Consider the following 26,289-nt stretch of genomic DNA (forward strand, 5'->3'; position numbering starts at 1 on the left):
CTCGTGATCCGCAAACTCGCACACCTCGTAGTAGCGTGCGCGCGACCAGAAAAAACATCGCCGACGAGAATGCGCTCCTCCTCGTGCACGATCGAGCGAAAGTTTTGCGATGATGCGCGACGACATGGCGAACATATGACTTGCAGAAGACGCGTGCGTGAGCTCGACAGACTGTGAGCGCGCGTACATGCGTGTGTATACTTTCTGCGTGCATCGGCGAGCGCTTTTACGTACGACGCACTTGGAACCGGCTCTCGGCCGTGCGCGGCTTATCCACCTATCGATCGAATAATAATTAACGACGGCTAAAACAAAAATAAAAATAAAATACACTGAGCTGCTGCTGCTGCTGCTGCTGCTGCTGCTGCTGATGATGATGCTGTTGTGGCTTGAACGATTAACACATCTAATATGTCTGTATTGACACTAGCTAACGACTCGTGTATCTCTGTGTGTCATATCTGTGCAGGAGGGAAAAAGAGGTAGAAGGCAGCAGCCGAGACGAATGCTCTAGCCAAATCGTCATCGGCACTGCGTCTACGTCGTCATTAGCGACTGCCGCTTGGAAAAGGAGCAGCGCAGCGTTGACTACGTCATCGTCGCCGCATCGAAGAAATAAGAATTATAATAATAATCATTAAAAAAAAGTGAGCGAGTGACATTATCGTCGTCAAAGCGGAACAAGACAGATAAGCTCCAACTATTACGATCCACATTCGTGATCGTGGACGTGTGTGCGCGTGTGTGTAAATATATATCGCCCCACTCACTCACATACATATATAACTCAGCCGAGTTCTCTTTGCCGAGCACATCTCACGGCTGCTCTACACACACATATTCATACATACACACACACACATACAATTCTCTCTCTCTCTCTTTCTCTTGCTATACTCATACATCTATATAGCTGCACACGCAGAGAGAGAGAAAAAGAGAGGAGAAGGAGGAATTTCTGCTCTCTCACTCACTAGCTCGTACACTCAGTCAGTCAGTGCTCTCTCGTTTAGTAGTGTGCTAGTGCGTATACGTATTATACGTAAAAAAGTGTGCTCGCGAGTGTGTGTGTTTCATACGTGCTGTTGTATATAATATTTGTAATAATATTTATACACTCGAGAGAAGGCTGAATTTGTAATAATCAGTGCGAGTTCGGTAATGAGATAAAGAAGTCGAGGCAGGAAATAGCTTTTTCTGGTTCTTCTTTTTTCTCGTCCGAGGCTTGACGTGAGGTGTCGTAATATCATCATACATATAAATACACACGTCGTAAGGAAGAAGAAAAATTCATCGCAGTGCATCGCTTGTTATAATCGACGAGTTGCATTGTGAAATCTCGAAAGAGAGAAAGAGAGACGTCGGCGCGCACAATCGATTTATTCGGAGTGAAAAAAAACACACCGAGTCTCCGTAACAGAAGCAGAAGAAGAAGAGGAGTATACTCGACGCATTATATATTTTCGATACAAAAGTGGCAGTAACCAGCGCTAAAATGTCTGTGCGGATGGAGAATGTTGCCGCTCCGAGAAAACTCAATTACAAAATGATGGTAAGTCTCGACCTAGCTCGCTCAAAAACATCTTTATACGCTTTAGACACTCGTACATTTTACTTCGTGCAAAGTCAAAACCAACCATTCGTGTGTGTGGGTGTGTAAATATAATCGCTGTATATGCAGTTCTTCGGCTGCCGATATACACGTAGTTTGACAGTTTGCCGTACGGGGCGTCTGCTGCCCCACCCATAGACAGCTTTCTATCTCCGTCTCTTTCTCTTTTCGCCGCGCGCTACGAGCTCAACTCATCTTTTTGCCTCGTGTACGCGGGTGTATTTGCGAGTGTGCGTGGGTGTGCTTTATCGGCCTGATCCGGTAACCACACTCGTGCCACACGCTCGAAACGGCCTAAAGCACACCATTATATATTCGTGTGTGCTCGTAGAAATTCGACTAGCCGAGTTTCTTCGAAACGTGTCAAATATTCCTCGCCCAACGCGAGTATTATATATATAGAAATGGGAGAATTATGTTTTTTTTTCTACCTGTGTGTATGTGTGTGTGGAGCACTATGCTAAAATGTACAAATTTACTTACGTACACACACACACACACACACACAAATATATAATATAGCGGCACGACAGACTCGTCGGGGTGTAGTTACGCACGAGAGAGACGACGAGGAGTGCGCAGGCGCGAGTCGCGGCTTTCTCGCGCTGCTGCTGCCCCGCTGCCGAGTGTGCCGCTATATAGCAAAGACCGAGAGAGCCGCTGCACACCGAGCATGAGATGCACATTGCCGCAAATATTCAAGCTCGAATGAAGATGCCACGCGAGCATAATCGCAAAAGCCACCCGTGGTCCTGAAAATCTCGCTTCGCCGTGTCAGTTCGGCATCGAAAAATTTCAAACGTTATCGAGCTCATGCTCATTCTGCAAACGTAAAATATGAAGCTACGGAGGCGGAAGTAAAAATATCGACGACTCCGTTTTATTTTTTCCTACCGCTGTTGCGTCGGCGACTCGCTTAGCCGGTCGTGCTTTGAAGCACCATCTGGTTGGCCGTACTGGAAATTCTCGCTATTCACGTGCGCCTGTATATTATATATAAGTATGCCAAGCCCCCAGTTATACTATTCTTTCTCTCTCTCTCTCTCTCTCTCTCTCGCGCGCGCGTAGTGACCGATCAAGATTTGTTCCATTATTAATGTTGAGAAAATATGAAATCACCTGTAATTTCGTCGATAACGATAATTACCGTAAATGTGTGCTATGTGTGTTATCTAGGCGCAACATCGATAAGTCTATAACGTGTACACACGTATTCACCTCGTCCCCGGCGTGTATGTGTGTCGTCGATTCTAATTTTATCGTCGCAAGTTCAACGACCATTACGCGAGCTCGCACAGCTCGGCTCTGCTTGGCGCAGCGATAAACTTCATATCTATAGGCATAAGCAGAATAGAGCTACTTTCGACTACTGCACGCACGCATACAAGCTTTTTCCAAGACGACGAAATTCAGTGAGGCACTTACGCACTCCATTGTACATTTGTAGGTCTCGGGCTCGCGCCTCGTAAAAGTCACCCCTTGCCACGTCCTTCGATGCTTGCGGGAGGGCGAACGAAAGATAAAACTGCACGGGTAACTCTTTCAATTCTCCACGACTGCTTGCCGAGCATAAAGTTGCGCGAGCCATTAAAAAATGGAAAATCGTATTCGGCATCCTCGAGAGCATTTCCACATATAAACTTTTACATCCTCTCTTCCAGTGATATGTATGAAAACTCCTCGAGGAAGACAGTTGTACGCACGTACGCACACAGAAATGTATATTGCATATAACTTGCGAGTGTACGTGTAGTGTATATGTATGTAGACGGTATGTAGAAAAAAAAGTGCAACATCGGCAGCCATATATTATACGTATACATAAATCCCTCGTCAACTTCCTTCCTGCGGGGGCGAGGGGTTGGCTTTCTCTCTCTTCTCTTCTCTTTCGCTCACTCACTCGTATGTCATGCCTCCCGCGTTCGCGCATGTGTGTGTGTGTGTGTGTGTGTACAAGTGTACGTCATCCGTAGTTGCCTCGCACGCGCGGCAGCATGGCGGGGGCGAGTAATGTAAAATGGAGTCGTGTACCGTCCCTTATCGATCTCTCTCTCTCTCTCTCTCTCTCTACTCCGGACTAACCTCATACGTACATACATACATCTATACGTGCAAGCGAGTTTGAGCCAAAGGAGTTGAATATGTATTATACGTATATAACGTGCGCCCTCACCCACGCACGGCTTGCGGCCCTCGCTTTCTTATCATCGCCTGCTCTACCATATTCCAAGCCAAATCTATAGCGATCATTATTCGACGTGATTGCGACTGAATAATAGTTATGCCGGACCGACGCTGTATCTACTTGATACCCAGAAAGCTTGTGAATAAATATGTATAAAACGTGTGCGCACGATTGTGATTCGATCGATGCGCATTATACGCGTGCACGCGCGCCTCGAGCGAGAGAGGCTAGAAAACATTTTTGACAAATTCATATGAATTAAAGTCGATTGTTATCGTCGACTCGCGTGAACCGGGATAATTTGCTCAAAATTTAATATATTTCATTAAATTTTTACAGCCTCTTTTTTCTCTCATATATACTATGATTCGAAGAACGTAACATTTAACAGTTATTCTCTCTCTTTCTTTCAAATACACACGTAAACGTGACATAACAATAAAGCTCACTCTCTCTCTTGCGAACGCTAAACTATATTATTACATATCCGTCAAATGTTTTTTATTACATTGCATAAAAAGTGTACACAGGCCGCGAAGCATATAATGCGATTGCGATTGCGGTCGCGCTCCCTATAATACGCTACGCCTCTGAGTTTTGTCAGTTCGTCAGCTGTTTTGATCGTGCTGCACAGCAGCTCTTATCTTCTCGACTTTCGCAAAGTTAGCTGTTTTTATTTTTCAGACCTTTATTCGAATTGTAATTAACGTACACTTGGATGACTTTGTAGCCACAAGAAGTTCACGTAGCAGGTAGCTACTGTAGCGTCGACCGCGAGTTGTGTATTATTGATAATTACATTTTGAGATGACAAAAACAATATTGATTAACATTCCCAACATTTCGATTTAAAAATAATAAATATGCTAAAAAGCTTTAGACCCTTTTCGGCCCAAAACGACCCAAACTACACATCACTCTTCGAAGCTGTACAGTTTACGCAATTGCCGTTAGAAAAAAATGCGACCTACATATTTTTAAAGTTTAAAAGCTCTCCTTTTCAATGGTGATATTTAAATTGTGCTAAAGAGTTATTAACATGATGAAAAATTAGTTCAAACAAAAAAGCCACAATTTGTTTCACGTTTTTTTGTTTTTAAACTAAAATTCAAATGTGTTTCGAGTTTGCCACGACCTTGGAAATACATCAAACCGTGGCATAAATGTTTTACCTTTAAAATGACACATTATATACCAAAAATTTGCTGGGTAATGAACAAAATGGCGTCTGAAATGCATAATTTTTTTGTATACTTTCATGAATTTTTTTCTCGATAAATATCAACTTTAGGAAAAAATTACACTAGAATTTTTTCAGAATTTTTTGAGCAATTTTTAAAGTTTTGCAGAATTAAAAAAATTGCTCAAAAAATTCTATAATGACATATAATATGACATTAAACTAATTTTTCATCATGTTAATAACTTTTTAGCACAATTTAAATATCACCATTGAAAAGGAGAGCTTTCAAACTTTAAAAATATGTAGGTCGCATTTTTTTCTAACGGCAATTGTGTAAACTGTACAGCTTCGAAGAGTGACGTGTTGTTTGGGCCGAAAAGGGTTAACTAAAATACAAGTGAAATTAAGTTTAAAAATGAAAAAGTAGTGCTGTTTTGAACGTATGTCTCTGCTATATTGTCTGAGAATCATAGGTATATAGCGCACGTTTACGAAACGTTTCGCAAAGGTCGCTCGGTGTGCGTTGACCTCAACGGCATCGCGAGTGCAGTAGGTATAAGTACACGCGCATGTGGTGCGTTTGTGCAGCGATCGAGAGGACGGAAAATCGAGATCTCCAATCGACTTGTGTCAATCGATCGTGTGAGAAATCCAACTCGAATGCAGATAAGTCGTTCGCAAGGCGTCGTTTATCTGTTTTTAATGTTATGACGAGCGACGACTCGAGTGACGAGCTTAATGGAATGTACGTACGTATCGTTTCGCGCCTGCAGTCGAGATATCGAGCGATTCATTCTCCGACCGAACCAAGTTGAATTATGTATGGTGGCAAAAGTTCGAATGACTAAATTTTGACTTTTGGAAATGCCTGAAAGCAATTGCATGTGACGGATCGAGTATCGCTCGCTTTACAGAATCACGCTTGTTTTAAACTTTACACAGATATTTATTTATTGTTTTACCAATTCATCTCTCATACCAAGCAATCTCGATATTAAAAAGAGATTTATAATACGATAGATAATGAAAAGTTCCAAAATGATATCAACCGCTTATAATTAAATTATTGATCATCCAATCGCGATTGTTTGAAATACATCGTTCTTAAAGGAATACAGCTGCGATTGCTTTTTGTGATTCTTGGGATTTCCGGGTCTTAATTGACTTTCCGGAAGCTCTTACATTGGCGTATTTAATACAAGCGTTTATTATAATACATGTGAGCCCCCCGCGATGGATATTTTGAAATAGATTGTATGCTGTGGCAGAATACTGAGCGCCTATTATGAGAAATAGATTCGTTGTGACAAGTTTATTAAATTTGAAGCCCGTCGCTGATATCCCTCGGTCTTTCATGCTGGCGGAGACTACCACACATAAATACATACTATCCCAGTGTCGGCGGTGAACTTAGTGAAGATGCAAAAAAAGAGAAGCGATTAATTCGATTCATTTCAATTTTGCCTCAATCTTATCCCACACATGATGATTATGTATATTCGCGCGAGACTGACTGCCGGGCTTGAAAATTCAATCGGTTTCAAAACCAGAAGACGACTGAAATTACTCGACAGTTCAAACTCTTCTAGTGTTCTGGCTTGTATTGGCTGTATGTTGTGTACGTATGTATAAAGTACATTTATCTGTGATACTACTGCTACTTGATATATGCCAGCGAGGTACAAACTATGCTGACCCTAGCTGTCTCCCTTTTCGATTTCACACCGCGGCTGTGCGTGCGCATGTTTATTATATACGTTATGAGGCACCCTCCTCATGAACATAATACGTTCACCCTCGTTTTTCGAGTTACACGTTGGTCTGTTCGAGAGACGTGTATCGCAGCAAACACGAGTTTCCCACTGTATCCTACTTTATATAATGGCTTTTTTTGTTTAGTTTTAGGCCAGATCTTTTGATTACAATATCAACTCCTAAAAACAGATCGATTTTATCTGTTTAAATGATCATTTTGGGAAAGTTTTAATGACAGACTCTCGAAAGCTCTTTGACTCAAGTTTCAGCGAATCTCGCATACTTCCCTTTTAGAAAAAAAACGAGAGAAATTATACTGACGCAAATAAATCGTCGATAGGTACAGGCGTTGGAAAAAACCCCGACACTGTATACTTATTGCAATCGAAAAATGAGCAGTAAACGCTAAGCGCATAGATATAATTATATCTTGGCTCAATTTCCCGTGCATAATTTTTTAATTCGCGTATTTCGGCGAGTGAGTTACGAAGCGAAATTTTTTATTTCAATCTCCTCGTTTTTCACCAAAAGTACATTTGCGCTGATAAAACAGCTCAAGAGCAAATCTACTTGTGTACGTGTACATGATACACGCGGGCATCGTATAATATAACGATATACGAAGTCTTACCTTTCGAAAAGTCGCTTCTTCCCACGGCACTGCACTAGACTAGTGCATTATAATATCTTCCAAAAGCCCGCACTAATGCACGAGAGACTAGAAGAGTGAGAGAGAGTCGCCTCATCCTTGCACGAACATTTAACAACCTCGTACTTTATACATATACAGGCAACTGTATAAACGCAGAGGTGTATATAACCTCGATTCAACTTCCGCATTCTTCCTATCTCCTTTTCTCCCTCTCTTTTAAAAGCAGCCGGAGAGAGAGAGAGAGAGGGAGAGAGAAAAAAACGACTAACCTCTCTCTCTTTTTCTGTCTCTCGTGGGCTATGTGTGTGCGCGCGAATCGCGCGAGCCTATAAATAGTCGCGACTTCGAGCATTGAATAAGTCACCTGTTCGACGAGTGAATTCCATTCAATGTCGCGAGACTGCTGTGATATAGAAACATTGGCCTAAGACGGCAGCGACGGCGACTTCAAGAATCACATGCATAGCCCTGCGGAGAGCAAAAAGGCATCAGCCACCGGTACCGTTATTACGGCTCGAGAAAAACTGATAACTGCGACTCGGCTACACTACAAACTGCAGCACATACATATAAGATATTTTTCCGAGCTGCGCACGAGTGCAAATATTTGCAAATTTTATGCTGCACTGCTCGCTAAAACTACCCGTGTTATATGCATCGAGGGTATCGACGCGACGTACGCTGCACACAGTCGTTGCATTGCACGTGAGTGTGTATATTAAAGCCGGACTGCTGAACGTATTTCGATTCGCCGAGTCTCGTTAATTCTCTTGAACGCAAATTTATAGCGCGCTGCAAATGAGAAATTTGCCCTTTTTCGAGAGCTGCGCCAGCAATATTGCAGTTTGGATTATTTTCGAATTCGAGAGCACGCATGTCTACAAAACTTTTTTAATTGCTGCGCAATCCTGGTTTTTCGAGTATTTAAATACTGTCCTCGTAGTTTTTTGGGCTTGGAAGCTCCTTTTTTGACGTATAATATACATACCGTACCACTTTAAAATTCTCTCTTCGATCGTGTAGATAAAATTTTGCTCGAAAACAGGCTGTACGCTTAACGTTATAGCGAGGCTCTGATATGAGAAATGGGAACCAAGAGCTGCCGTGTGCATTGATCATGAGCAAGTCGAGAAGCGTGTGTGGATTTACATGCTCAGATAAAAGGATCTCGTTAAGCTTAATTATTACTTTCTCGAGGCTACCTGTGCCATGGTATAGAGAGGTTTGTAATAACGATTTACAACGCCGCAGCCCTTGCCCGATAAATGTATCATTTTTAAAATGGCGATTTCAAAGCTCCTCTCTGTGACTTTATAAAATAAAATAATGAAATCAACTTTTTAATTCTATGTAATTTAGTGCTTTGTATCTAGATTTTAAACATTAATTCGTAATTTGTCCAAAAATATATCCTCATTGCAATTCGTATAGCTTATGTTTGATGCATACATAAAGTTATTTTCCATAGACGCTGTGATCCTCTCTCGCAATTTCTTCTATTCTTTATCACGGATCTTCGCTTGGTCGAGAAGCTGCCGCGCTCTCTCTTCAAATATATTATGGTCGATTCCGCTGTTGCAGTGTGAAAGTACGTGCGTCATTCGACACACACACACATACACACACACGTACATGATTTTTATTAAACCGAAAAGTAACAGTATAGTTTTTTGCGAAAAATGTGGACGTTCGTGCTCATGGTGGCTCCTTTATTTTTATATAAAGTCATGCTTTCGTTTTTCTATTTAGAAAAATTTTACTCGTACCTTTTCTAGAATTTCAAACGTGGGAAAAAATTGAATCACTATATCAATAGATCGAATACGATATTTGACTCTCTGCGTAATAACTAAAATAAATCATTTATATTTCGCGATACTTTGAGAATTCATATACATTCAAGTAAGTCGAATCGCTGTTTGTTTGCGATTTTTTCAAGCGCGACGTAAATAGCTCAAATAACACATGATTACGCTTTGCTTTTGACATAATACAGTCGTAACATCGTGTGTCCACATGGGTTTATATTTGTTCGAACGTGTTATTTTTCGTTCCTGCGTCGGGTATACTTAACAGTGAAAAGGTTTATACATAGCGACGCGTGTGTTTTATGTTTCGTTATAAGTTCACCTACGCGACGTCAACTAAAACATCACTTTATATGCAGTGACGGTGTCCGCCATAATATAACTTCGATACATGAAATTCCATCGGGACATAGTATAAGCGAGTAAATTCGCACTCTTATCTAGCGCACCTAGCCGTTTGTCGTTAACAAACTTTTCATGAAATTCCATTATTTTTGCTAGAATTACCGAAATTGTTTAAAAAAATTACACACTGTAAACTGGAAAATCGAGCCGTCGACATGGTGTATAGCTTCGAGCGTAACAAGACCGTTAAGTCGAAAGATCGCGCACTCGTACACGTATGAGTGCACAGCAGACGAGTCGTGATCATTGTCGCTGAGTGAATAAGTAGTAAACACAAACATGCGTGGACGCACACACGGTATTTCAAAGCAAAGAAAAGAGAGCAAAAAGAAACAAACACATGCAGGTTCGAGCATTCGCTCAACTTGACTGCGCTTCAAAAACACATGAAAGCTCATACTGCTTTTTCGCATTATTTAAAGAAAAGTCTGAACACGTGTGAAGGCCGATAAAGATCATCGAGCGATCGCAGCGCATTCGCGATCGGACACCCGCGCGAGAATAATAATGAAAGTGTTTGCGGTAGACCAAGCTCGAGCGATGGCGGCCGCGGACAGGGGGAGACGTCAACCTTGCACCTTGCGTTCATACGTGTATATCACATACGAGCGCACGCCGGCCATTCTATTTGCGTGTATCCGCGCTGCGCAAACGCCGAGCATCTCGTGATATCAATTTGTCGCATTATGTAACTCGTGGATCGTCACTCGTGCGCTACGATCAAATATATAAAACAAATTTGTTTTATACATCGAAAAAATCGCGTTCCGTGGGCATAATGGAAAATGCATGCCTCTTAAAATAATAATTCCTTTCGATCATTTTTTCGGGATAAAAACTTTCATTTTGATTTTCATATTATGTGGAATGCAATTTTCTTAATGCGCCAAAAAAATTTTTTTCAACGAGACTAAAACTAATCATCAAGCTTAAACAAAGTTTAAGTCCCAATTTATACGTTATCATTGAACCTACGATGTAAAAATTCAATGAACGAATTTTAAATGTCAACTCATGTTATAAAATTAGTTTGTATTCATAGTTTAATAAAATACATTGTTTCAAAATATCCATTTTTTCAAAACATTGGTTGCCGTTAAAATTTCTCTTATTAAAATAATTTTCATAAATTCCACAGCATGTAACCTGAGTTTACTTTTAAATTTGGTTTGAGCTATCATGGGCTTAAAAGCTCAACCACTTATGTCGTCGTCGCTCAGAGCTTTTATTATTTGCAATTTATATAAAATAATTTGTAGAAATAATTTTCTACAAAATTTACATTCGCGAAACTGGGGAAAATTATTAAAATGTATCTAAAGTATCTTGCAACTTGAATGTGTAAATATCAAAAATAGCTTTAACTTTGTCTTCTTTACAGTCAACGAAGATGCCTCACGACTTTACTTCTAGCGGCGAAGTAGCTAATAATAACAAGCGAAAAAGGATACCCTCTCTGGCCTCTCTCTCTCTCTCTCTCTCTCTCTCTCTCTCTCTCTCTCTCCCTTTTCGTTGACTAAAGAAAGCCCCTCGCACACATGTGTCTCGGCATTTCGCCAAATTATTTCGCGTTTACACTTGTACATAAGCGACATCGCTGCTGCTTTACTCGTGTCTGCATTGCAGTCGCTCGCTCTCAGATGGGCTCACACAGCTTCAATTACACATATATATATCGATCTTTATTTTGTGATTCTCTCTTGAGCTCGAATCTTGAGCACGTTCAATGAATTCAGTGGAAACATCTTCGGCATTTCTTCTAGAAATTTGCTTTTTGTTTGCTTCCGCTCGCACCGGGAAATTACTAACGGGTTTCGCGAAGCTCGCGTCCGGATTTGTTTAATTGAAACACGCATTCAACTCGAGATTGAGTTTATTTAAAAGACCGATGGATAGTTAAGTCGAGAATATTTTAGATTTTTGATTTATAATTTAAAAATTACCTCAAAATCCACCTAGATAAACATTACAGTTTAATACTAGATATGTTGTACTCATAATTTACATAGGAAAGATTAATATAAAAAATAAATTTGAAATTAACATAAATAAGACGTCTTCAACTTAGAATTGCAAAACTCATAACTGACGTATTTTTCATTTCTTTGTTTCAGGTAAGTGTGTTATGCCAAGGTAGCGTGGTGAATAAGCTTAGCCCTGTAGTCGCGCCGCAGGTAATATATCATCAATAAGCTCTGCTGCAATGGACACGCGTAAATATACCTATATGTATTTGCGCGTACGTTTGATAAATTCATGCGTGATATTCTTACTCTGGCTCGCCTCACTCAGTCCGCGAGATGTTCACATTATGCGCGACCAGCTATATGGAATTCGAAGCTTTTTACTCGACGCCAAGATGGCACGAGCGCAGTGTGTGCGTGTTTAATAACGAGCTGCACTGCGTCAATGTCAAGGCGGCCGCGTTGATCGTCCCGAGGCAAGATTAATTTGCGCGCAAAAATTCATCGCGTCCCTAATCTTGTAGGCGAAAAATGACAACTATACACAGAAATGAAACTAACATTGCGCGACGTATCGCGGAAAAACTTTAGATGTCTATAGCGTTCGAAGAAGCTCCTAATAAAGTCCAACGAAAAGAGTAATAAAGAAAAATGAGAAATAAAATAAACAAAGTGACGTTGGTTGAACGTATATCGCTCGCTCTTGCCCCTCGAACAAAATGAAATTTCAAGATGCTTCGTGTGTTGCATATACGACAGCGAATCCATCGACGTCGGTTCGTTGTTTCCCCCCGCGGCGAATGGACAGCTGCTGCTTCTGCCGCTGCAATATGCACTTCCCGCAAAAGCAGCGTATCGCGGTACAGCTCAGCCGCACGGTGCACGGCCGGTAGCATAGCAGGGGAATGTCCGGTATGCTGCATGCACTCCAAGGAGGCATATTTAACACGGGCGCACGTACTCTCGCATCACTGTACTCTCACACAGCGCGTCGGACATAACTGGTTTTCACACGCGTGCAATCTACGGCAAACTTATATATTTCTTGCGCGTACATGTGCACATGTTTAACGCTTATGAGCCGAAGGACGCACAACCTCTCTATCTTGGTTTTTAACCGAAGAAAGGGTCAAACTCGTTTCCGACGCAAGAAAAAACGAGTTGATGCCTTTAGCTGATGGACGAAAAATACAGATTGGATCGATTGAAAATCTTTAACCGTTACTACCGGAAGAATAATTCATTGTCTCCATGAAATCGATCAATTCTCAACCTCTTAGTTGATGACTTTCAAATCTCAATTTATTTCATTCACAACTTACTGGCGCGTCCTCATTGGAAAAAAGCTCGTTTAAACTCGAGGGAAAGTTATATAGTTTTGCTGTAAAATTAATAAATGCACAAGAAAGCTCCAGTTTGATAAAACACAAGCAGCGTGAAGTGCGAAAATAGAAAAAAGTATTATTTCAAGCATATGCCCTTGCTATATATTTAAAAGAAAAACATGTAGGTGACGTTAACTGAAACACCATAGTAAATTTTACTACGGTAGTGTGGTAGCAGTGGCTCGAGTTTCTGATAGATTTTACTTGACACAAATATAGTTAAGGACTGAGTCGAATCAACTCGAGCCTCTGCTACCCCAATCATAGGTATATCGCGCACGTTTACGAGACGTTTCGCAAAGGTCGTTCGGTGTGCGTTGACCTCAACGGCATCGCGAGTGCAGTAGGTATAAGTACACGCGCATGTGGTGCGTTTGTGCAGCGATCGAGAGGACGGAAAATCGAGATCTCCAATCGACTTGTGTCAATCGATCGTGTGAGAAATCCAACTCGAATGCAGATAAGTCGTTCGCAAGGCGACGTTTATCTGCTTTTAATGTTATTACGAGTGACGACTCGAGTGACGAGCTTAATGGAATGTACGTACGTATCGTTTCGCGCCTGCAGTCGAGCGACCTAGCCAAGTTGAATTATGTATGGTGGCAAAAGTTTGAATGACTAAAGGTTGACTTCTGAAAATGCCTGAAAAAAATTGCATATAACAGAGCGAATATCGCATTGATAATCTTAGCAATTGAAAAAAAATCCGAAATACAATTAGCTGTGTTAAGTTTATAAGCCGATTGAGTGATCGTGATTTCAGACCTGCATAGGCTGATCAAAAAAGTGTATGAGTACAAACTTTTTAATTCAATTGAAACAAAAGGAAAAATTAAGCCTGTTTGTGACATAAGAGTTCGACCCATTGATCGTTCATTCGATTAGTGAACATATAGTCTTCTACATACTATGTAACAATCATTTCTTGTGATTATCGCCATGTACGTATTCGGGTTATGTACTGTTGCATCTCACACGATGTGGTTATTACACAATTAAAATTAATACTTACATTTTTTGTCAAATAAATAAAATTAAAATTATGTGAAGATTTACCCTTTGTCAAACTTTGATAAAAAATGAATCGTCAAACGAAATTAAAAACATATCATATTTTATTTATTTGACTCTCGTTATTATGTGTAATGTGATCATATTGCATACCAGTTGACATTGGAATACTGTTGTTCGTTGAACGCAAAAACGGCCTATGTTTAGAGTTATCTTTATTTATATTTATTTACAATCGTTGAAGGTATCGACTCACACGATATAGTATGCTTACGTATGCGTATACTTAATTAATATGCGCTCACACAGCGACAAACTCAATCTCGCCTCAATGATAATTATACGATTAATAGCTGGCTGCGAGTGTTGGATGTGAATTTATCATCTGTTCATAGCGTAAATTCATATGTTTAAATGATTTAGCTCGATCAAAAATGTGTACTTAGTTTAAATAGTAAAGTCAAGCCTGCTCTAACGCATATAAATTTCATGGCGAGTTATGAATACTTGCGAAAAATTTCATTCAAGCCGTTCAGCTGCAGCTGCGTTTGACTTTGACACTCGTCAGACAGTGTCTGATACACAGTCAAGCCTCTCATGTACTACGGCACTAACTCGATCAATTATTACGCAATACCCCGAGGTTATGGTATTCGCAACCTCGTCCGGTGTTCGTCCGTCTTCTCGTCTGCAGCCTGTGTGTATCCCTCATTATATAAACGTCGGGGATAATCAACTTCCGAAATCGAGGATTTCTCTTTTTTTTTATTAGGAATATTCGAGACGACTAATCGGCGTTACATTAGCAATCGTATACTCCTTGAAAATCGTTGGAGTGTTGAATTGAAATAATATTGTACCGTTAGGTGTTTACGTGATTTTTTGTTAAATGGCGCATGCTTTATTCGTGTGAGTAAATATACAACCGGTTACGTGCAAAACGCACGTCTCTCTGGGAGCCACTGAATCGTCTCGTCTCAATAATTAAAAATTCCACTACTGTAGCGTCTATCCGATTACAAATGTGAATCTTTCGCGTCTGGTTTTCCATCGTAGCATAAAACATATTGTATTTATATGAATTGGTTCATTCAGCGTCCCAGAGGTGACGGAAAAACGGAAAAAAACGAAACTTTCTTTTCGTGACGTGCGCAAAGCTCAGCATGGGTGTACTTACATAGAATTTCTTCATTGACACATACGAATAAAATGATATACGTGCAGGCCTCCGAGTGCGAGCTAATAGAGCCGGACATACTGCCGATCCCTTTTTTCCATCCTCTTTTTTGCTCGTCACGGCGAGAGCTAAAGAGTCGACGAAACCCGTTGCACTCGAGAGACTCTAAGATACATACATACACCGGTGAAAGAGACGATGACGCGCGCTCGCGTGAAAGTTAAGGGACAACACCGCGACAACGGCGGTGGCCTTGAGATACATACATACGTATGTACGTATAAATACATACATGTGTGCCAATTGATTTATGGCCTCTTTATCGTATATAGCATACTCGAGAACGAGAAAAAAAGACAATTTTTACCCGCATCGAGGTATTTGGAGCATCCTGATAGAACGCATATATAATGATCGATCGGATGCACGGAATTGCTTCTTCTCACTACGTTCATTAACATAAAATGCAAATTCCGATCGAACTTTTGTCTTTCTCTCTTTCTCTCATTCTCCATACGATGACTCTGAATTTGATTTTTCGCACTAAATATTATATATTATATGGTCAAACTTATATATTATATGGTATTTATTGCGAACAAACGTATACTTATACATACACGCACACATATACACGTGCGAGTGAGAGTGAAAGCCGGATAGAGGAAGCTCGTGCGTAAGCAAACCCTACTTTGTGCCTACGCTCTGAGGTCGTTCGACAGTGTTAAATGTTTATTTTTTTTCGAATCGTACAGTTTATCGATGGGATTTTCGTATCGTCCAAGAGCCCGAGCTGCATTTTCTTTCACAGTATAGGATGTATGATCGTATTTAGCTCACGTTCCGCACTCAAAGAAGGCGTGTTAAATTTGCACAGCTACCTGGATTTATAGAAAGCACCACCGCCAACGCTTGGCTTTTCACAAAACCAACGATGCTTTAAGGTGTTGAAGCGTCAAACGATTTATTGAATTTTTCATGAATTCTTTCAACTTACAAAACAATTGTTCTCTGACTTGTACTTCCATTGAGAATAGTCGTATGTAGGCCCATGTGCACTCTCTCACCAAAAAAGCTACTGTTAAAAGTCGTTGAATCGATGTCAATTGACAACAAAAGAGTAAAAAATAAATTCAGAGTTTGTAAAAAGAAGTTACGAGCGCGAGTATAAGTTTCCAAGCTGATTGATCGTTAAGTCTTCACGTCAAGCTGTGCTATATTCGTTGCTTATATGTACACATGCAGTTACCAAACAAACTTTTACCAATTATATACATGATAATAAAGTAATCATCGTATAACACATTGGAATGGTCGACCGAAGAAATATAAAACATTTATATTATAAAAAAAAGTTAGGATTTTTTCTTTGCGCGTGCATATCTCGCGTAATTTTCCATTTACTTGAGCAGCGCAATTGTGCAACTAGACACGTATATCGTTGTATCTCGACGCTTCTTTTTTCTTCCAATTATTCGGTAGCTACATTACATTAATTAATTTCTTTTTAATACACTCTCACCTTTTTTTCGCTTATCTATAGCACCTCGCTGTAAGAAGTATAATTATTAATTACACTCGTAGACGAACAACTCACTGTGTATTAATTGGATACATTTTTATTATTCAAAACCGACCATAATTCATAGCTCATAACTCACAATTAAATTATTATCGATAAAAAATCAAGCGTTGATATGAAACAGTTTTCAAATTGACAAGTGTACGTTGTGCTGTAAATCGAATCGTTTGGGAAACTGACGTTTACGGTGTGGTAAATCAATAATCCTTTTTTCCTTTTTCTTCTCTTTTATTTCTTCTAATGGCATTTGGAGCTCGATTCGATTGCCGTCATTAAATGTTCGAGTAATGCGTGTAAAAACGCTTGGCATAAACACACACACACGTACATCTATGAGACTGCAGTGATACAACGTCTCTCGTCGATGAGAATTTCACAGTATGTGATGGCGTATACGCGGAGAAAATTACTAAACCATGGCCGTGGAGCGCACGTTTCGTCGGGGAAACAGGTGCTGCGTATAATTTACTGATAATGAGGCTTATTTAGAGGCAAATTAATACAAATGTTAATTCCAGCTCTCGCGGAAATAGAGTATAACTCGTTTAGACGATACTAGTTTTATTATTTTATTGTGTGTACAGGCGTGTGCAGTACTTGCGAAGCTTGCGGATTCAAAATCCCTCCACGTAACGTGACGCTTGTCTACGTTGCATAGTTCATATGGATTCATCCGAGAAACATTAGCTCATTATATTTTTTTAAATCTTGCGCATATTTTGCGACGTTCTAATTAAGTACTTTTTCTAAAAGCGGCTGTTTTTCGCTTCGTCTAGGATTGTTTTATTCGTTCACTCTTTCATCGCATAACATTGGCGCGTGAAAATACGTACAATGTACAATCCATATATCCATTCACATATGCACGTATGTATAGTATACATATATACTCGCAGTACGTGTGTACTTGGTTGTGCGTATTACATATAGTCATCTGCCAAGAGTGGCGTCGGTGGAATATGGTATACTTTAAGCAGGAAGTAACATCCGGTCGGTGTACATTGCCGTCGTAATTCGCGATGATGCTATGTACCATTCACGACCTATACTTCAATTGCCACGTGTGTGTGTATGTGTGTGTGTGTGGCTGTGTATACGTACGTTTAGGCATGTATATTTTCTTTTTTGTTCGTTCTTATAGAGACTGATAAACATCTTCGTTGTTTGCTCTCATATACACATATACGTTGGCAATGTACGAATCGACGTTTGTGCCTGTTTCGGTATATATAATAACTTTGCACCAACTGTCCGGCATAGCAGCGCGATGTGTCGCTAGGTATACGAACTTTTTCCTTTCCCTTTTCATTTTTTAAGTTCAAAATATGTTCTGCATAGGTTTAGCTTTCTGTTTAGCTATTTTATGCGAACTATCTTTCTCAATTCACTAACGGTGAGTGTACGGATTTGCTAATGCATCTTGGAATTGTTGGTCGAAAGTTGCAAAATGAAAAATTACATCGGGCACGATCAAACGAGCCGAAAAATGTAGATCGACGTACTCGCACGCGCGTTTAAGAGCGGAATATCAAGGTCAAGTACAAAGTTTCTCACACGATTCACGTGCACGTGCATGCATACGTATGTGTGTTGAGAGAAAGAGAGAAAGAGAGAGAGAGAGAAAACGATACGGAGCAATAGTCCTTGCCTACATCGACGTAGAAGAGCGTAAAGGAGCTATTATGTGTGCGAGGCTCAGCCCGAGGCGTGTTCCGGTCCTCGACAATCAATTCTCTTTCTCTCCTTTTTACGGGCGCATGTACATCGAATCTGAAATGTGGCTGAGATTTAAACTATATGGATAGAGAGAAGTAGCCCGGTAGCTTTGGAGCAGTAAACTCTCTTGTGCGCCCTCTGTAATCTTTTCTCCCATTGCGCAGATTCGCAGCGAGAGCTACACGCCGGCGTGTATATTTTTCGGGCAGCGGCAGTGGCAGCACGGAGACGACGAGGTCAACGATCTTTCGTTCGCGCGCACATACACGCGGACGCATGCTCAGACTGACAGACCAGGAGGAGCTATATATGCGGCAAGTGCGTCAAGGCACACGCATAGCGATGCCAGCACATACACTCACTCTTACTACTGCTTGTACTATCACTTGCTCGGCTAAATGCGCGAGAGAGCTTGAAATCGATATAATATGTATAATATGCGCGTCGCCTTTTTACCTATGTGGGTGTGTATGGCATAGCGTTCTTGGCGTTGTCCTGCATCAGCAAGGGGTTGAAGGATTCATACAGGTGGCGCTCTCGCACGACGCGCAAACACCATAACCCTTCGCAGGCTCCAAAAAATCTTGTAATCATGTATAAGCGTAGGCTACAACGCGGCCGAGTTCCTATTTTATTATTTTCACGTATTTTCAACAGTATTACTCGGTAAATCCATTAGATTCTCGCACGCAAAATGTGTGCACAATGTATAGCTCTTGTATGAGCTGTGCCGCGTGCGTGGCTAGCGATGCGCAAAGCCACAGCAAGAGAGGCGAGCGCAGTCAGAGGGATACATCGTAAGCATCTCGATTAGCTCTCGAGCCCATGATGCAGATCCCTGCCGGCTGCCGCGCGAATGTAGTGGAAAAAAGCCGATATACGGAACACCGCAGCATCAAGGAGCGCTCGGGTGAGCCGGCTGGCTCTCTCTCTCTCTCTCTCTCTCTTTGCCGCTACCGCCGCTGCCGCCGCCACTGACGCCGCCCTTATTCGCCTCGCGCGCGCCTCGCTGCAGCCTATTTTATTGATCGGATTCCGCAGGCCGTCGCCGCCGCTCATGCCACCACCGACCGTAGCGGTAGTCGTCTGCGTGTATACACCGACGCACACTTGCTGCGTCGCTCCTGCATAAATATGAACGTAATATACGCACACACGCGCGGGCGAGAGCACGCATATATGACCCCGCAAATTTACCTCTTTCGTGTTTGCCAGAGGGAGCCGGACCTTTTTAATTTGTTTGCTCGGATGCGTAGGTGCAGCCGCAGCGGCAGCGTCTAATTATCATACGCCACACAGCTATAAGCATAAAACGTGGGAGAATGGCGCGCGACGGCCTGCGTATACGTAGTATACGTTATGACGCGCATCATTGCTACCGCTCGTGAAGAAGCAAACGATGCACTTGTTATTTTTCTAACCCGAGACTCGCCAAATGCTCGAATAATTATCGCGTAAATGCGATGCGGCGAAATATTGTACAGCGGCTGATTTGATTAACGAAAAACCGGATCCTATTACCGACGATCGCTGTATGGCTTGCAGTGTATTCGAAGCGATAGCTTATCGTACACGCGGGTGTGTGTGTGTGTGTGTGTGCACTCGTAAACTTTTACAGCCTCCTCTACCTCCGCATTAGAAAACTCGACGTATAAAATTAAAGCATTTTACCTATGCGCGCGCACGCGGCATTTCAACTTTTCTGTTTCTCGTTTTATGCCTTCGCGAGAGGATGACAGCGAACAAAAAAGATATACACATTGATGGTATGCACACTGCATTCTTTCGAGCGATCTCTAAGTGGAATGGTCGATAAAGCGTCTTTTTTTTGTTTTTCCAACGCGCGCGTCATCGATCTAGATGGCTAACATTTTTTAATTTTTCCTACCTCTTTTTACATTCATTAATTTATGCTTGCGCTCATTTGCGTTACAATTTTTGTCTACAAGGTGCAATGGTAGGAAATTATCTTTCGGTATAAGATATTCTAGCGGCACTAAATCTTTTAAAGCTATATTTATACGCGCAAATCCATCGTTGCTAATAAATTATTCTCTTAATTAAACCAAATTCTCATCCGACACATCGGGTATAGTCGAAAAATATACATCTAAACGCATATCCTTGGAACATGAACGGCATATCGAGTGCCACGATTATAAATTCCAAGTAACGTGCTCGAGTCAATCGACAAAAATTTTTATCCCGACACAATGCGAGCCGTGTGTATAATTAAGTTAGACGTTTCTGCCGCGCTATAAATAAAGAGCAGCTATTATGCAAATAATATCTACACTCACGCATCGCGCGCGCGCACGCACCAACACATACACACGCAAGTCCAATTAATATAAGAAAAGTCGCACGTACACCCGTGCTTGCAACGAAAATGACAGAAGTAGCGCTATTTTTTCTCGCAGTCGCGAGTCACGGCAACTATAAAAATATTTTATGTCTGTATCCTAGTAATGCGAAGTTTTTAAAAGAGAAATCGAGTAGAAAAGTGTTCATATTGCTAAATGTAAATTTAGAATTTTTCACCCTTGTAACGTTGTCACCCTCGCAATTATTTTACGTCAATTTTTTGAGTTATTATACGCTTACGCTTACTTCAAAACACGAGACAGTAGTAATGAATCTACAGATTATGCCTACAACTAGAATATTAGCAAAGCAGTCGAGGTTTTTGATGAAGCTCTCGATAGTTACGAGCCCGTAGCACACTCGTTCATTAATCAGTAGATTATGGTGATACCATATCTGAAATCGCAGAAAGCTTATTGATGGATATGTCCATGTAAATTTTACTTGAAAGATGTTTTCTATATTAGTAATGATGAAAAACGATTGGGATACTAAAGTTATATTTGTGTATGTTGCAGGGCCCTAACGGACCGCGACCCACGTACGCGGGCGCCAACGGTGGCAGCACGGCCGGCAGCGGAGGCGGCGGTGGCGGAGGAGCCGGTGGTGGCACCGGAGGCGGCGGCGGAGTCGGCGGAGTGGGTCCGGCCGCGGGCGGCGGAGCCCAGACCGGCGGCGGCCACGGAGGCGGCGGCCTCAAGAGCAACGCTACCGGAGGCCCCCGAGGCGGCGGCGGTGGCGGCGGCGGCAGCGGCGGCAATCCCACGCAGTACAGAGCAGGAGGCGGCGGCGCTGCCGCGACCACGGCCAGCTGGGGCGCGGCGGCACCGGGTCACGCGGCCGTAGCAGCAGCCGCAGTCACTGGGGCGGCCGCAGCCGGCTATCCGCCTTACGCGCGGTATCCGGCTGCCGCCGCGGCGGCGGCTGCTCAGCTGCCGGTTAACCCTCAACAAATGCCACCCAACGCGAATCCTTACAGTGCCACTACTTACGCTCAGCACGCGTCGGTTAGTATGAGTAACGACAAACCTGCTACGCTCATCTCTAATGGATGTCATTATTACTTTGTATGGACTTTGTATAATTTTTTTTTTTTTATATTTTTTTATTGCTTGTACCGCGCTGCGAAGCAACGAGCATCTTCAAAGTAAAACATGCATTCTAACAAAGTCTTTCTTCTTTGATCTTTTTTAGTACGGAGGACAGCGAGTTCCTACCGCCTCGTCTCCGGCGAACACAAACAGTAGTTCCAGCAGTGCCACAGGTAGTCAAAGCGGCACCATGAGTACGAACCTTAGCAATAATATACAAGGCCAGGTGTCTGAACAGTTGTCGAAAACCAACCTCTACATCCGCGGCCTCAACCAAAATACAACCGACAAGGATCTTGTGCAGATGTGCTCTCAGTAAGTTCAATCGATCAATTGTGGCCGAATGAAATCGATTTTTGTCTTTCTTTTGAGACTCTTTTTGAGATTTGATCTCGACGATGAAAAATATTCACTTGGACTCTACTTCTAGGTATGGAACCATTACTTCCACCAAGGCGATTTTGGACAAAAACACTAATAAATGTAAAGGTACTTAATTGAACTTTCTACTTTTTTCGTTACACTTTTATAACTAATTTACATTGTCTAGATCGAATAAATCAGCTTTTTACTGTAGTTTTTACAATCAAATTTAATTAATAGTGGCATTTTTTGAAACGTGACAAACGTTGCACTACTTTAAAAACATAAAGGTATCATTTTTTCCGATGCTTTTATCGATTATCGGTGGTATTCTTTAAAAAAGATCACGCATAAAAAGCAATCAATAAAATTCACGGAAAAAAGCATAACGTTATTATATTAGGAACTGGATTAAAATAATATTAAACCTATTTGAGCGTTAGTAAATCAGATATACATAACGAATATCTATATGTTCGTTATCCTGATTATCAATAACGCTCAATACTTGTTTACGTTCTCAATGAATCAATAGTATCAAGACAAACGACCAAGTCTTGCAACAAAACACGATAGCATGTAAGACGTTCTCCAAAAGAAAATGTACCTCCTGATTACATCGACTTTTGTTTGATTTTGCAGGTTACGGATTCGTAGACTTTGAGTCACCGGTCGCGGCAGAGGGTGCCGTCAAAGCCCTGGTCGCCAAGGGTATCCAAGCGCAGATGGCGAAAGTGGGTATCTGGTTGATCCGTAGACTGGCCAGTGTACGTTGGTTGTGCATGCAAGTACAGTAATACCAGAGTAACAGTAAACCTTTCTCTCTCTCTTGTCTTTTCTCTCTCTCTAACTCTCTATCTCTTACTCTGTTCTATCCTTTTCCATCCTTTCTAATTCTATCTCTTTTCTCGTCCGTCATCTCAACTCGTGTCCGTTCGTCCTTACTCTCCATAACGATAATAATCCTGATCAATTATTCTTATTCAACGAAATATTTATATGAACAACGAAGAAAAAATAAGAGTAATATAAAGTAATATACAATATGATAAACTAATGTAACAACCTCTTTTTCATGATTTTTTTAATAGTTTTTTTAACATTTTTTGGATTTTGTTAAATTCATATGTGATAGATGAATTATTTGAATTTATCTTAATTTTTGAATAGTTGATTTTTGACGCGATAATGATTTCGAATGATTTCATTGCAGTACTATTTTTTATCTATAACAATGTATTTTGCAACAAAAAATTTTTTCATGAATTACGCGATTACATGCGTCGCTTACAGTGAAGCCCTAAAAGTACTAATTTTCCCATTATAATCGGAACTATAGTAAAAGTGGCGCGTTTGGCTGTCGACTATTTTTCAAATCTCTCTCTTTTGCTACTATCTTATCATCATTTACCTATCAAACCTTGTCGATTTGCTTTTGCTGCTATACCTCGACTACTACATTTGCTAATTGCTATTATACATGATAATTTAATCGAGCTGATTGCGTTATTTCGTTACAATGTAACGAAATTGATGAATAAGCTTTCGGTTGATTATTGATATCCATGGTTTGCGAACGCTTTGATAAGGTAAAAATTTTCAAAAAACTCAGTGCCGTTTGAACGAAACTTCAAAATTTTGAGAACTTCAGATGTCATCGTCGATGTTATAATCATTTGGATAATTTTTAGCAATTATTTAGTACTGATTATAAAGTATCAATTGTTGTTCCTTCTAGCGTAAGGCATCGTTAAAAGTTCTCACAATATTTCATCGTGGGTCGCGCTAAATTAATTGTTTTGATACAGTTTATTAAATATTCCGTCGACTAGTGTATGGCAGCATACAATATTATTCGTATATAAATAAAAATACCGATTAGTACCTCGTAAAATTGAGATTCGAACATTAGTCATACCAAGTTGGATCTTCCCATAGATGAAAAGCTTTTCTGTAATGACGATCGCAAGAGAACAATCGGACATGTGGCTACATATACATAACTATGAATATGACTATTTGTACATTCTTTCTAGCTCTCATGATTAGGTGATTTTTTTGTTACCATCTCGAATAAAAAAATTTTTTTTTTTAAATTCAAGTATTCTGTCTAGTTAAAAGCCTCGAATGGAAACAAAAACGTTCGCGTTAGGTTTTTTCCAACTAAAATGGATAAAGGTTGCTTAATTGGCATGTAGAGTAAAGTTTAAAAGTCGTATGGAACTAGTAATCGCTAACCGTGATGTTTTAAATCGAGTAGTTCGCAATTTAACAGTCGCTCATTGCTTAATTACAACCAAAAAGGTGCAAAAATAACGATCACTTAACCTGGCAGTAATAAGGTGCTGGTTAACTTTAATTGGCCTATAATAATAATACGGCTTGCTTTATTTAATTTGACATGCATCATTAAAAATTAGATTTTTGAGAAAATTATTAATAATTCACGACGATTAATGTATCGGTTAGAAAAATATATAAATATAAAGGCATTGTGCAAGATTCTTCATTTTCTCGTCCAACGAAAAATAAGACCCGTTAATCCAAATGGTAAAACAGTGGCAACGAAACAGCAAAAAATATTCAAAAGAATCTAGCACGATGTTCAACATAATATATGAGTGCATATTGCGTGTGCACATTTAATTGAAATCTAGATATACTTCCTTTGATAAGTGAGATCAAGTGATTTGTTTATCGATATACCTTAAGTTTATTGAAAAGCTCTGATAGTTACATTACATTGTACTTCATGCAAATGATATGCGAAGGCCAGAAACATTACTATTTTTTTTTTCTTAACACAAGTGACATAATCATAACTCATTGTTTTTCTTTCTTTTTAATGCATTCGCAAGATTGAAGTAAAGTGTCGCAAAGTATAAGTATCATATCTAAGTAATCGTAGAATTAATTTTCTTTATATATTGCCAATCTTTTGAGAGAGAAATGGTGGATCTCAAAATGTGCTTATTTTTTTACATACTTATCTTTTTATATCTATTTATATATATATTTTAATATATTTATACATATTATATATTATTATAATATCTCTTGCAAAACAGATATTTATGAATGACAAGAAATTAAAGAGAAAACACTGTTTACAATAATTTTTTCACACTTCACTTAAATTTTTGTTCGAATTTTGATCAAACTCGTTGTGTTATGTTATAAAGTTCTTGTGCAAACTCTTCAACTCATTCTTCTTTCTGTGAAACTTTGAATGTTTCTATTTCTTCGAGACACAAAACTATTTTGAATTTTTTATTTTATAATTGCATACGAAATATTTTTTTCTTTTCTATTTTTCGTATACATGTTGTTTAATACACTGTGATTAGTCTTGATGCTTCGATATTATAATATATATAACTCTTGGCTTATTTCGTTCAATGTGTGAATTTTGAAAAAATATTTTGTAGTTAAAATTTGATCGACTCTCTCTCTCATCTAGCTACTCTGTAGATTTGATATATCTTTAACTATACGATTTCGTGCTCCATGTGAAAAAAATATTGTTCACTCAGTGTCGAATCATCTTTTTTTCATTTTTTTTTGTGTAAACTTGTAATTTACAGCTACAAATCACGATTTTTACAGTAGTATTGATCACAGAATCAAAAACTTTCGTAAATATGTTTCGGTAGAATGTAGAAAATCCTTTTTTTATTTGTTTGTTTTTATTTTGTAAATTGAGCAAATTGGGAGAGCCACCAGAATGTGGTAACTTGATACAATGTAGCATGTCAAAATTTTTCGTATTATATATTGACGTCCAACTTTTGAAGAAGCCAACTCTGTTTTTTGTATACTTGTAATCGAGTAATTTTACTATGTAAAGTGTTTTTACCACCACTATTTAAAATGTTTCTATCATGTCCGCTATTATTTGCATTTTCTGCAGTCTTACTATTATATATATTCATAGTAAAAACGAGTACTGTCATTGCTTATTATTTATCTCTGTATATTTTATTTTGTAGATTTATTCCAATTTGACGTAGCATTTTCGGTTGAGTTATTTTTACCT

The 26,289-nt window shown here is 40.0% G+C and overlaps 1 protein-coding gene across 8 annotated transcripts in view; it reads left to right on the top strand.

Moving 5' to 3' along the window:
- The first annotated feature begins 894 nt into the window (after nt 1-894).
- Nucleotides 895-26,289, top strand: part of LOC106657365 (protein alan shepard-like) — a 31,099-nt gene continuing 5,704 nt past the window's right edge. For 7 of the 8 annotated variants that reach the window (XM_014378836.2, XM_014378831.2, XM_014378832.2 and 4 more), the window contains exons 1-5: nt 895-1,552; nt 21,318-21,806; nt 21,994-22,205; nt 22,321-22,379; nt 22,896-23,041. In XM_014378836.2, coding sequence (XP_014234322.1) covers nt 1,496-1,552; nt 21,318-21,806; nt 21,994-22,205; nt 22,321-22,379; nt 22,896-23,041 — 963 coding nt within the window. In that variant the 5' untranslated portion in view covers nt 895-1,495. The remainder of the gene's footprint in view (nt 1,553-21,317; nt 21,807-21,993; nt 22,206-22,320; nt 22,380-22,895; nt 23,042-26,289) is intronic. The other variant, XM_014378834.2, reaches the window with a different exon arrangement.

The sequence above is a fragment of the Trichogramma pretiosum genome, unplaced genomic scaffold (assembly GCF_000599845.2).
Source record: "Trichogramma pretiosum strain Unisexual culture from Peru unplaced genomic scaffold, Tpre_2.0 scaffold15, whole genome shotgun sequence".
NCBI lineage: Eukaryota > Metazoa > Arthropoda > Insecta > Hymenoptera > Trichogrammatidae > Trichogramma > Trichogramma pretiosum.